Source organism: Bradysia coprophila, chromosome II, assembly GCF_014529535.1.
Source record: "Bradysia coprophila strain Holo2 chromosome II, BU_Bcop_v1, whole genome shotgun sequence".
NCBI lineage: Eukaryota > Metazoa > Arthropoda > Insecta > Diptera > Sciaridae > Bradysia > Bradysia coprophila.
The window spans coordinates 5,593,963-5,606,767 of NC_050735.1; the positions used below are offsets into that span (position 1 = coordinate 5,593,963).

Consider the following 12,805-nt stretch of genomic DNA (forward strand, 5'->3'; position numbering starts at 1 on the left):
GAGAAAAGTTTGGGAAAATTTTTGAAAATGTGGGAAATTTCAAGAAAATATTGGAAAACATTTTCCTCGTTAATAGTCCCCGTAAATGTAAGCGTGAAAATGTTTTCGAGGATTGTGAATCTCAAAAATCGAAAAAGTTCGCTAAAATTCTCGAAATTCTCTTAAACATTTTGACGATAACATACCCTGCCGTATGCAACAAAAAACATGCCGACAACATACCTCTATCGTACCCCTCCACTTATCGGCGGCATGTCGAGCGATTTCCATACGTTTTTGCTTTTTGATTTGGTGCTTCTTGTAGACCACTTCTATGATAATTAGACAAATTCCTCCAATAATTCCTGCACCGACTAATATGAACACACCGGCCATATTTTTCAATCCCAGAGTGTTTGGCGTCTTTTCGAATTGTTCGCACTGCTGAACGTTCCCATGTAGAATCCATAGTTTATCTAACGATTCCATGAAACCACCTAAGCGATAAAAACGGAAGAAAGGAAAAAGAAAATCAGAAAATGTTATTCGTCGTTACGGCGCCATTGACTCACTTTCATGAAAATCTAATATTGCCAATGTCACCGCGTCTGTCCATGGCGAACCTTTTTGCAACCCTATACCATAGCCGCTTCTACCAAACAATTCACCTGCTGTTACTAGTTCACAGTCTTTTGCAGCTTCATATTCCAAACGTGACGAGTCCCAAATGAAGGCCATCAGTTTGCTAGACCATCAAGTCAATTAGTGACGTTCTAATTTTCGTTAATCGGTCAAAACCTACCCATTTTTGACATCTTGAATAGCCTGTTCAGCTGTATCATAATTATTAGCCTCCATCGTTCGATACATATTCGACAATTCCACCTGCCGACGAAAGTACATATCCACAGCCGATCCCTTAACGGTGGCACACGTTAAATTCTCCATTGTGTTCCTCAGTCGAGCGTCGTTGATTCCGCTTAATTTAGTTTTCGGTCTCTCCAACACGAGAAAAGCAGCGAGATTGGCAGTGTACGATGCAACAATTATCATTGCAAAGCCTGCCCACACCATTCCCAAGACTCTAGCCGAAAAACTTCTCGGAGTACCTTCACCAATGCCGCTATTCAGCAGAACGCCCCACGCGAACCAAATAGCTGAACTTAGATTTAAGGCATCCTCTTCGGTACTGTCGTTTGTGGTCAATTTAAATCTACCGAATGGTGAAAATCTAATCGAAAGGGCGGTAGTCAATTAGCGATTTGTAGCAATAAATTACGTGTCAACACGAACCTATCTAATAAATACAGCACCAGTGCGACTACATGCACTGAAACCATCACCAATATCCAGAGGGTGTTGCTAAAAGGCTGCAAGAAAGACACCAACGTACTCGATCGTGACGGTTTCTTTTCCAGTATTGTGATTCCTTGATATTTGAATGGCTTCGAAAATTCGATAAATTCCGCACGTTCTGGGTTTATTGTTAATGGGGCCACAATAAGATCGGCACGCTCATTAACAACTTCGCCAATCAAACCGGTCCACTCCTTCTTAACACCAGTTATAATTCCACCGGACGTTTGATTCTTCAGTATATAATGACCGAATTGTCCGTCTGGCGATAAAGCGATGTCGTAGGTGAAATTGACTCGTGCAGCTAGTTCACGTAACAGATCTATGCAGTATCCCTTACAACAGTATTCATTGGCTGCAAATAGGTGCGGCATTATACAACCAGACTCAAAAACAATTCAATCAACGACTAACCACTTCCTTGCGTTGCATTAAATAGAGGACACTCAATCTCCTCGTCATCACACTTAGCTATAGAATCCTCGGATAATCGTCGAACATACACAAACGGTTTCTCTTCCACTGTTAACACTTTCAGATGTGTCGGTATGATTATACCATCGGGCATTTTTGTCTGCTTTCCCGGCCACAATATCTGGCTGTTGTTTATTTTGAGGCTCATTTTCTGCCGTTCCTAATGAAATCAAAATCAATAACGAGCACACAAAAACGTACACCACCCATTTTTAATGGGGTGGTGGTCTCACTTACCGCTTCATAATGAAAACTGCCAACAATTTTCTTAACTTGATGGTCACGTACATTGATTACGTCGTACTCAGCATACATACGGTCACCATTGTCGTCGAATGCAACTTGGCCAGTTTGACCACGTATATTTCTGCTTTTCAAATAATGAAAAATTCGTCGACCTAGAAACAAGGCACGAATATTATTTGAGTTATAAGCAACGTGTACCGTAAATTGAATTTATCGAATCTGTTGAAAAAGGATAATAAATTGGCGTAAATTTCACATTTCAATTGAATTTGATTATATAGCTCCGTGTGGATAAATATTTCATTTGATTGAAAGCTGAATCGTTTTTTCGTCGCAGACAATTATATCACATAAAAGATAACATGTTCAGTTGATGTCTCGCACTCTTTTTAAATGCTAAAAAAATATTCAAATTTTGTTAACCAAATATTTGGCTTACATGCCTACATGAACATCAAACTCTGTGTCATCTTTTTGAATAAATGTACCCGGTTTGCTCCGTCTCTCGCTTCATGTTTCGTATATGATTTTCTTTTTGCTTTACGCTACATTGTTGCTTGGAGTTAGAAAACATAATTTCAGCTCGATTAACTCGTTCGTGGAAATCGATTGTTTTTGGAGGGAGGTATACTACCGAGATTCACTTGAATCCAGATGGCAAAGGAATGGTTGAATGTTTTGTTATGTTGTTCGTATTTTTGACGAATGTATCATATGATGGGTGTGGAACTTAAGAAAAGAAAATCTTTTCAATTTATTTATTGCAATAAAGAAAAGGTATGAGTCAGATCAAATTGAGTTTTCTAAAATTTGTGGTGTCGTTAAAGACCCAAAGCCACTACCTCTAACTTCTTCATCGGGTCGTGGATAGAGATTATTGCGTCACATTGGAGTGCCTGACAAATCAAAATTTAATATTTAAACCATGTGAGGCACGCCAGACATTCGAACAAAAACTTTATTTTTCATCATTCTACACATGACATTTTCTACGTTGTCTGACTACCAAAATTCGTTGAACCACAAGTGAGGTTTCCTTTATCAAATTTTTCGCCTAATCCTCGTAAAAACCCTTACGTATTTAAGGTATTTCTGGACAACAAACGACAAACTGTGATACCATACACGAAACTATCGAAACTATATGTAAATCAACAACGTATGAAACTATCTGTGTCACACCAAATCAAGCACGAGAATTTCAAATCTAATTTCTTGCCTTATCTAAAATTACAACAATAAATATGAACACCTCAGCAGCCAGCTAATATTGGACGTTGCGTGCAGCTGTTATCTTGCCCAAAAGGCAATTACAAATCCCTGCGCTATGTCTCCAGATAATTTCAAGAGTTCAACAATTTACTGTGACTCAATGAATATTAGATAGTTTGCGCAAATGACGTAAAATGTATAAGTCAACTTATAAGTTGGAAATTTTAAGTTATATCTTCATACATGAAGTTCAGGAAGGTACTTATAATTGTGCTTTCAAGGATTGTGCACATTTACGCACAGAAATGTGTGTTTTGTAGGAACGAGCCGTTTTGAGTTTTGACTAATTTAGAGCAATGACTTATAGCATCATGTTTTTACCGTCAAAGACAATAACTACAAGATGATGCATCAAAAGAATCTATTACTTCATTTGTTTTAACATTCATTCATTCTATATTAGATAACACAGTTCAGGGAGTATCAGTAGTTTTGTCTCTGCTGTTAATAACGGATGATTAGCCTTCTTAGAGGACCAGGAAGATAATCGGAACAAACCAGGTGATTTTACCTTGTAATCTGATTCGATGAAATTTTAAAATCGTTCAGGTGAAGAAGACGGTACCTGATATATCTCATGAGATGTGAATTTATAATCGGTCCTCGGATTATGGAATACCTGATATATAGGTCATAGCCGCAGCAAAAAGAAAAAAAACAATTTTCAGAGAAAAAGTAAGGATATAGGTTACGTTATTCTGAAAAGGAATAAGAAAAGACACACCTCATATTCATCTTAAAGATAATTTTTCACAAAACGTATATTTATCCGCCTGGGTGAGTTTGTCCTTTTTTTCTATCAGACAAAGTATGGTCAATGATACCATAAACACTTCGTAAAATCTGGTTCAGTTAACTTAACGATTGGATCGTTTGTAAATAATAATTTGGAATATAGTTATTGATAAAAGTTTACGATTACATGACACGCAACATTACCAGACGTTTCCAAAATCACTATAAAAGCAGATACAATTTTGAGTCCGTTCTAAATATACGTCGGTTTTCGAAGACATTTTTGTAAGAGCAATATGTTTAAATGTGTCTTATTGTTAGTGGCAGTGATGTTAGGCGCTATGAGCGCAAAAATATTAACTCAACATAATGTCACGCATTCGATATGCATTCAGAAAGTGATCGACAAACATTTTTTCGGCAAATCGGTTTTAACCATTCTACCGAAATTCAACGGAAATTCGATTGACCAAACTGTTAAATTATTACATCAATCATATACCATGACAATTGTCGATAAAAACAGGAAAATCTCAACCGTTCATTCATTGCCAAAGCCGTCAAACATTCTATTCCTTATTACTGGCAGATTGGACTTAATTCAGTCGATAACACATCTCAAATTGATGAGTCTATGGAATCCGGATGCCAACATATTCGTTATGCTCAGCAATGATATGGTCGTCGCCAAGCGAAAATCATTTCTTAATATGAGAGAACTGAAGAAAATCTTTGAACTTTTCATGAAAGAAAAATCTCTCAAAGTCAATTTAATGACATTCGATGAACATCATATACCGAAAATATTTGTCTGGTTTCCATTCGACGATGAAAATAATTGCTCCAATCGTGTTCGAATCATTCATTCTATTGGCGAATGCTTAAGCGACGGCTATGCAAAGAATGCCGATTTTATGATCCGAACCAATTACACTGATTCACCAATTATACCTCGTACGTTCAATGAATGTCCGTTACACATTACGGCGCTGGATGTGGAACCGTACATCATATGTAATCGTCACGAATTGGAATGTAAGGATGGAATCGAAATTCGTTTATTTGAAAATGTTTCAAAATTACTGGAGCTGAATTTGAGCGTCGAAATCAGAAATTATGTCGATGAGATTATGTACAGGAAGATACTTGAAAGGTATGTGTGTGTTGTGGTGCAATAATTCGTTATTCTTTACCTATTTTCATCTCACAGAAAAACGGATCTGCTTGTCGGCGGAATAAATCCTCTAACTAAAATTCGCAGCAAAAGATTCACCCAAACGGTACCATATTATCAAGACGAAATGACATGGTTAGAATTGCTTTGTAAGTTGTAGTAGCTAAGATCATTATTATCGTTTGTAGGTGTGTTTTTGAAGCACCAACAATAAGTTTGTGGTTCAAAATATTTCTGATTTTCGATGCCGAAACATGGGGATATTATGTGCTTGGAATAACGATTACTGGAACAGCACTCTGGTACTTTGGTAACTTTGACCACAATTCTCAAAATATTTGTTTCCACACAGCGGCAGCGTTTTTCCTCTCGATTAGTATACCGATTCCGTTAACTCCCATTCATCGATTGCATCGAATTCCATATATTGCGTTTTGCATATATGGCATTTTGGTGACCACAACGTTCAACAGCTTTCTCATGAGCACCTTAACTACTCCCGTGAAGTATAATCAGATTTCTTCCAAGAACGATCTGATCAATCACTCGATGACATTATACGCAGAAAATGATACGATTGCATTGTATCAAAATAGTGAGAAAAAGGTAGTAGTAGCGAGTGGGTCCCTCGAAAAAAAATCCCGGCTCATTCTATGTTTAATTGTTTCTTCTGATAAAATTGAAATTGTTTCAGCCTTCCGAGTATTTGTTGCCACACTACCGATACTGCGCTGACATACGTTCATGTTTAGAAACACTTTTGTCATCATCCTCAAATAAAGTTGCGATTGCAACGTCGCGGGAGCATGCAGTTCATTCTCTCCACAAGATCAATAATACAAAAGTTTATTGTTTCCAGAAAACTGAAAAAATTTACGTTTATCCAGTGGCTGCACTAGCTCATGAACATTTTCATCTATTACCAGCGATAAATCAACAAATTCAGAGGATAGTTGAAACGGGCCTGATAACTAAATGGAAAAACAGCATAAAAATAACGAAAAAATCGAATGTCGTGAACCGAGCCGTTCCATTCACAATTGCCAACATTTCGGGATCTATTTATGCATTGTTGGTGGGATTCACATTGGCCATTTCTGCGTTCGCTTGCGAACTCTTTTTTCATGCAAAAAGGAAGTCATCTAACAATTTCCAGTCAAGCATATGGCGAGTATGTGAAAGCATTTGCGTCACGAAGGAGAGAGACGCTTGTCCGGAAATAGGACGCTATCTTCGCTCGAAGTTAGGAAAGAGAAACGAATAGTTTTCCTTTTTTTGAAGATAGTAGCAACGCACTGTCAGTGCTTTGACAGTGATTTGATAGTTGTGAAGAATTGATTTGTTTTGTGTGCAATTTTTTCGAGCGAGTCCTACAGGTGACACAGATTGAGGTGCCTCATGGGTATCAGTGGCACTACTTTTTTTTCTTTGCTTAGGTTGTTTGTGTACCTTAATGCTTTAATGTTACAATAAATTAAAGTTGTGTGGTTTAGTTGAGATTTTTGAGGGATGCTGCCGATGGTTAATGACGGTTTTTGGAGAGCTAAAATAACCGGTTAACTGTAATTCCATGTTCAATATCTCAATATACCTTCAGCTGATTTATTTTAGAGAAGACAATTTCCCGAAATATGCCGCACATCTTGGACTAGATGGAACTTAATGGGATTAATTGGTTGATTTAGTAAATTTAGTATGCCCAAGAGGTGCGGCCCTCCTCGCGTTTTCGTAACAAAAACTAAAAAAAGATAGAACCAATGTGTTTCAACAGCGTTGATTGAATGTGAACACCTCCCACACCCTCGCAATAACTGCAGTCTAAATGAAACGAAATACAAATGGAAAGTGATCGAGTCGTCATCACGTCAATACGGTCTGGTATAAACAATCGAAATTCAACAGAAACTCTTTTGATATCCGAGAAATAACTGACGACGCTACTAGCAGCTGAGAGAATTAAAAATATTGACCTTCCAGGTATGCCAAGTCACTCAAAACTCTGTTGTTTTCTTAGTGAGAGTCACTCAAAACTCTGTTGTTTTCTTAGAGAGAGCCACGATATTAAGGCAATGAAAGGCCATCCATAAATTACGTGAGCGTTGGAGGTTTGCACTATAGTGTAAAAGGATAATCTGAACATTCAAGAAAGATGTTGACGTGATCGATGAATGTCCCCTGATTATTAAGCCCTTTTTATTGCAAGATTTTTGAATTGGTATGTTAATGCTTTCTAGATATTGGAAAATATGAATTGATGTCATTTCCAACAGGCTATTTTCAATCAACGTAAAACAATTCTAATCAAACATTTCTCTAAAATGTCAATTCATTTTTGTTCGCTTAATTGAAATACATAGAATTGTAAATGGTACAAACGAAAGAAACAAAAACGAAAATCTGATTTCATTTCCCGGACACTCGAATACCATCATAATATATCACTGTATTCACCAACAAGTAATAATGACGCGCAGTGGTTTATTTACAGAAACCGATACCCATTGCAAATACAATTTTAATTACAATCGACTCTATCGAAATGTATAGTTTGATGTTATTGTTTTGATTTAATTGGAAAATATCAGCCAGAGAAGCGTAGTAAAAAATGTTTCCCTGCGGTGTAGCAACCACGATAATATATCCATTTTTTATTGACTTCAGTGGTTTTAATATTTATTTTAGTTAATTTGTTGTTGCAACATCAGTTGCATGCATTTCATTGCATTGGTAAGCTTATATAATTTTCCACAAAAAATACTGCTTTCTTCCATATGAAAAATAAGGAGGGACCCGTACGAATAGTGATCGTAATACAGATAGTTGTCCACAAACGTCAGTTTATTGAAACTACGCCGCAACGTTGCACCTTCAAGTCTTTATACTTAAACTTATCGCTATAATAGATCAGTGTCAAATAGCGGTACTTCTCTCTAAAATAGTGTCAAATTAGTTGTCAATTTCACAAAGCTAACCTCAAACAATGACAGCTTCATATAAATTTTTATTAATATTGTGGTTAGCTTTGTGAAAATGACAGCTTATTTGACGTCTCAAACGACATTGACAATGATCTATACCACCCATGAATAGTACATAACTTCCGAGGTTCCAAGTTGTGTATTTGATAAGTGGGGTGTTACACCCCGACCCGAAGGGTAGAACTGTACAACTTGGAACCTCGGGAGTACAATGCTTTACGTGATTAGGCAATGTAAATGAAAATGAAACATGCCGTAACACGTAAAATTGCTTAAAGCCACCCATACAAAGTCAGATCTAATGAATTTCTAATATACACAAACACGTATATACCGATATTTTCAGATATATATAACTATAAATGGACAAATCACAGCTATAGCTCAATAGATGTTCATAAATAGATGTGTGGAAGACGCTCTACACATAATCCAAAAACGTTCACATAGATTGTGGAAATTACTATCGTCACTACCGCAAATATCAGAGATGGCGCAGCCTACTAAAACTGTAAATGGCGGCTAGCAGCCATTTTGTTAGACACTGATACTCAGACACTTATAGAAGTCAGTTGTGTTGATAGTGCAATAAATCAGTAAATTTTATGTTTTCATTTTAGTTAATAGCCTGATGAACAGGTGAACAAGCCTCGAAATATTGCGAAAATCCTCGTTTTCTGTTGTCAATACAACGCTGCTAGATCCAAGAAAATCCCAACACACACACACAGCCACTGATACTATGACCAGTACTGATGCTATGTCTTCAATACCTTTCAAAACAAAAATTTCATGAAATTCGATCAAAGTTTACTCAACATGTAGGCTAACAATACTAACTAAACAGCCTCGATGAAGCGGGAATGTTTAATACTAACTTCACGCCAAGGGACCCTGCTCCCTATCCAGTGATCCGAATAAACGTTTTTCCCCGGATTAGAATGACCATGCCTTATAGAGCAAAAAGGGTCAAAATCAGTTCAAATTCGGCCGACATATTTGCAACAAACGCTTGGCGACCTGTACCTGGTTTACACCAAGGGCTCTGACCAACGAGTCGGTCGTCCGATTTCCAGCTCTTTTTTGTGGATTGGTATTGTAAATCCCTTTAGTTTGAAGTGTCATTTACAAATGTGAGCGCTTAAGGGCCTCAGCTTGAAAGTTGACAGGGGACAACGCATTCCAAGAAGACAAAAGAACAGAATTTAACTAAGGCACCTCCACAACGAGTAGTCCAAAATTCATTTATTATGTTGGTATAAGCCATTACGTTACGTTTTGTATGGAACCAAAATAAGATGCCAAATGACAGTAACTAGAATCTCTTTCTTTGTCTGTTCTTGAAGCGCGTTGAAAGAATTTTCCCATTGTCATTACAACACAGTTTTGCATCTCTGCTGGGCATCCCTCAAAGATTCCCACTCGACGAGTTACAAACGTTGTTGAAAATGCGTCAGACCTCTGTACTTCGTACGAGTCTAAAAATAACGAAAACGTTTGAGGTGTGTGTCGATTCAGTTGATTTTCCCTGTAAATGATTGCACATCAAACTTCGAAATGTGTTTAGGGAAACGTAAAATAACTTCTCACACCGGAATCGTATACAAACATTAAAAATGAAAATCAACAGAAAAAAAAAATCGTTTTCCAGATTGAAAAGAAAAACTTCTACGCGAAAAATATATATAAATTTCGCAAAATACCCTGGCGCTTTCCAATTCGATTGCTATTCAAATAAATGTGTCATCGGTATAGTTAATGATTTTCAAGTACATTGCATTTCCACATGTATACGACGTTTTCACTGTGAGAATGAGGAAAATGAAAAATAGGGGGAAAAAGTATGGTAAACATTCACAACGAAAATTGCATTTTTTTATCGAATAAGCAAAACAACCATAATACGAATAAATGAAGAAGAAAAAAAAAATCTTTCGAATTCCAACGTTTAACAATAAAAGTCTCTTGACTTGTCAACCATAATACAATTCCGTGACAAATCAGATGAAATGTTTTCCTCTATTCCCGTTGAACGGCTATAATATCTCACATCTCACAACCATATTTCAAGGGTGCTGTTTATATACACAAGGGGAAATTAAATTACCTGATTCCCAGATAGCGCCCGAATCATCGCAATCTTTTGGCGCTTCCGTAATTGTCTCATTTGTAATCATTTCCTTGATGGCGGATGCCAAAACATAGACGCTATCCTATAGTTGGAATAAAGTTGTAATCAAAATGGTATACTAACATTTACCGGAGCTGATAAAACGTTCGCTCTTATCCGTATATGAAGGTGAATTTACATCAAAATTAAAGAAAATAATATTAACTTAATAGTGCGGCAAAACACAACAAAAGAAATCGCATCACTTAATCAACCTCTGTCATATTAAATGCGAAATGCATGAGACAAGATAACACATACCCGGATATGTTCCTTCTCGCTATTCGCATGTACGAGCTGCAAGCCAAGCACACCATCCGGTGTATTATTTGCACTTAATGCTTGTTCAGTTACAATCCAAACATGGCCTGCTTCCGTCATATTTACAGCTGCTGCATCGCGGAATATTGTAAAAGCATCATCCTTGCTAAAATATGCACAAAAAAAATAATCGATTAACCACAGACTGCATTGGTTTTCCAGATATATGTTTTGGCCGAATATACATCATACGTTATTGGTAACAAAAAGTGGGTCATATCATGTGTAACGAACCGTAGGAGTTGGTTAAATATAGACATTGAATTTACGATGATTACAATAAAATGAACGTTACAAGAGACAGAAACATCAACAATTTGTCAAAATTGACGATGTATGGCTGCTGTTCAGTTTAGAGTTTCATGCAAAATCGGTTTCAGTTATCTTATAAATATTCCAGTCGTTACCGAGAGTGTTTCTTGCTAAATTTACACAAGATCATATAACTAGTTACGAAACCGAATGCTTGTTGCTGGGGGAACTACAATGGTTGGGGTATGGAGTGCTTGCTGCTGTAGACCCGTACGTTAACCAGGTAAGACATCTGTACTGAAATTAGTTTCAGCAGGAGAAATGCTTTCCGGTCGATATCAGAACCTAATTAAATATTTCTCAATATTATCGTATCACCGTATCGCATTTGTATCCTCTTTGAAACGAGCTTTCGAGAGCTTTAGGCGTTTTTTGAATTCCATGAAATATTACACTTTTCCAATGGAATCCACAACAAGCTCAAAGCTTTCGAAGGCTCTTCAAAGCACACAAATAACGCTATATGGTGTTTTGACTTCACACGGCAGATTACGCTCTGTTATTAGCCCAAAAACTTAGCCGACGACGTCTTGATGTAACTAAAAGAATAAACATTTTCCTGTATGAACTGAGATTTAATTATTTTGGCAGCTTACTTTAGTAATTATTAGTCCTAGCTCTCACCCTTCTCATCCGTCACCGCCAGAGGAGGGACAGATATTTGTCAATTTCGTTGACAAAGGATTTTCAAAAAGACAATCATCTGAGGATTTCTGTCAATTTTCAATGATTTTCTCATTGTTTTTGAAGGATTTTTTTTAACTGATTCTGGATGGATTTTAAAAGGATTTGATGATTTTCTTTCGTAAAATTTTGAAGGATTTTCTAACGACTGAAACGATTAAATCGTTCCATTCTCATTATAAAAACCAAATTGAAATTTATTTTTTTCGTTACATTTTTGAGTCAATTTATAAATCGCATTTAGAACATGAATTAAATAAACGTCTCCACAACCGTCGAATGTAAATCAACCGGCGTATAGGTCTAGTATTATGCCTAATCACCTTTGAAACGATAACATTGTAAACCATAGGTAAATGGATATGCACACCATTTTGCATAAACCCTTTTCGACGTTAAGTCTTTATCGAGTAACAGCTTAAATTGTTATATTTGTTCTACTATGTGTTCGGTTAGACATTTTATGAAAACCTCAGGAAGATGCGGGAATTTACAAAAAAAGAGAATTAAATAAATTTCTCTGGTGACTTTACGATTTCCTTTTTAAAGAAGCGAAGTGGAAACCGACGAAAAAGTTCAATTCAAAAACGTTTGTGAATCGGTTTTAAGTCAATAATTTGCAAAAATGTCAACAAAATTCATAAAAATGCAATTAACATTGCAATGATTGTAATTTTATCGTAGCCTAAATTCAATTCCAATTTTAGATTTCATTTTGTATACTTCTTTGCGAAGATTATAAAATTAATAAAAATTTGAGTTAAATAAAGAATTTAAAACGTGTGACAACAATGACTAAGATAGTTCATATAATCAGAAATATTATAGCTGACAGCCTAAAAATGTTTTACTTTGAGTTACGTACACATATTCGCACCATAACATTAAATTTGAACACTGCCCTACACCGATCAAATTCTGAAATAAGTACATTATGTAGAACACACAATTTTAAACTGTGGCGCTCTTCGCATTTTGCAAAAATTAAAAACAAAACGAACGAACGAACTACAGTGCCAACATTGCAAACATAAAAATACAATAAGATTGCAATATGTGTAATGTTACTGTAATAAGATTTTCCCGGAACTATATTATTACAGT

The 12,805-nt window shown here is 36.3% G+C and overlaps 1 protein-coding gene across 2 annotated transcripts in view; it reads right to left on the bottom strand.

Annotated features, from left to right (window-relative positions):
- The window catches only part of LOC119068882 (glutamate [NMDA] receptor subunit 1), a 139,653-nt gene that overhangs the window by 3,695 nt on the left and 123,153 nt on the right, over positions 1–12,805 (bottom strand). For both annotated transcript variants that reach the window (XM_037172743.1, XM_037172752.1), the window contains 8 exons: positions 10,646–10,811; positions 10,322–10,427; positions 2,047–2,207; positions 1,750–1,969; positions 1,273–1,690; positions 782–1,210; positions 552–724; positions 223–476 (listed from right to left, as the gene is read on the bottom strand). In XM_037172743.1, coding sequence (XP_037028638.1) covers positions 223–476; positions 552–724; positions 782–1,210; positions 1,273–1,690; positions 1,750–1,969; positions 2,047–2,207; positions 10,322–10,427; positions 10,646–10,811 — 1,927 coding nt within the window. The remainder of the gene's footprint in view (positions 1–222; positions 477–551; positions 725–781; positions 1,211–1,272; positions 1,691–1,749; positions 1,970–2,046; positions 2,208–10,321; positions 10,428–10,645; positions 10,812–12,805) is intronic.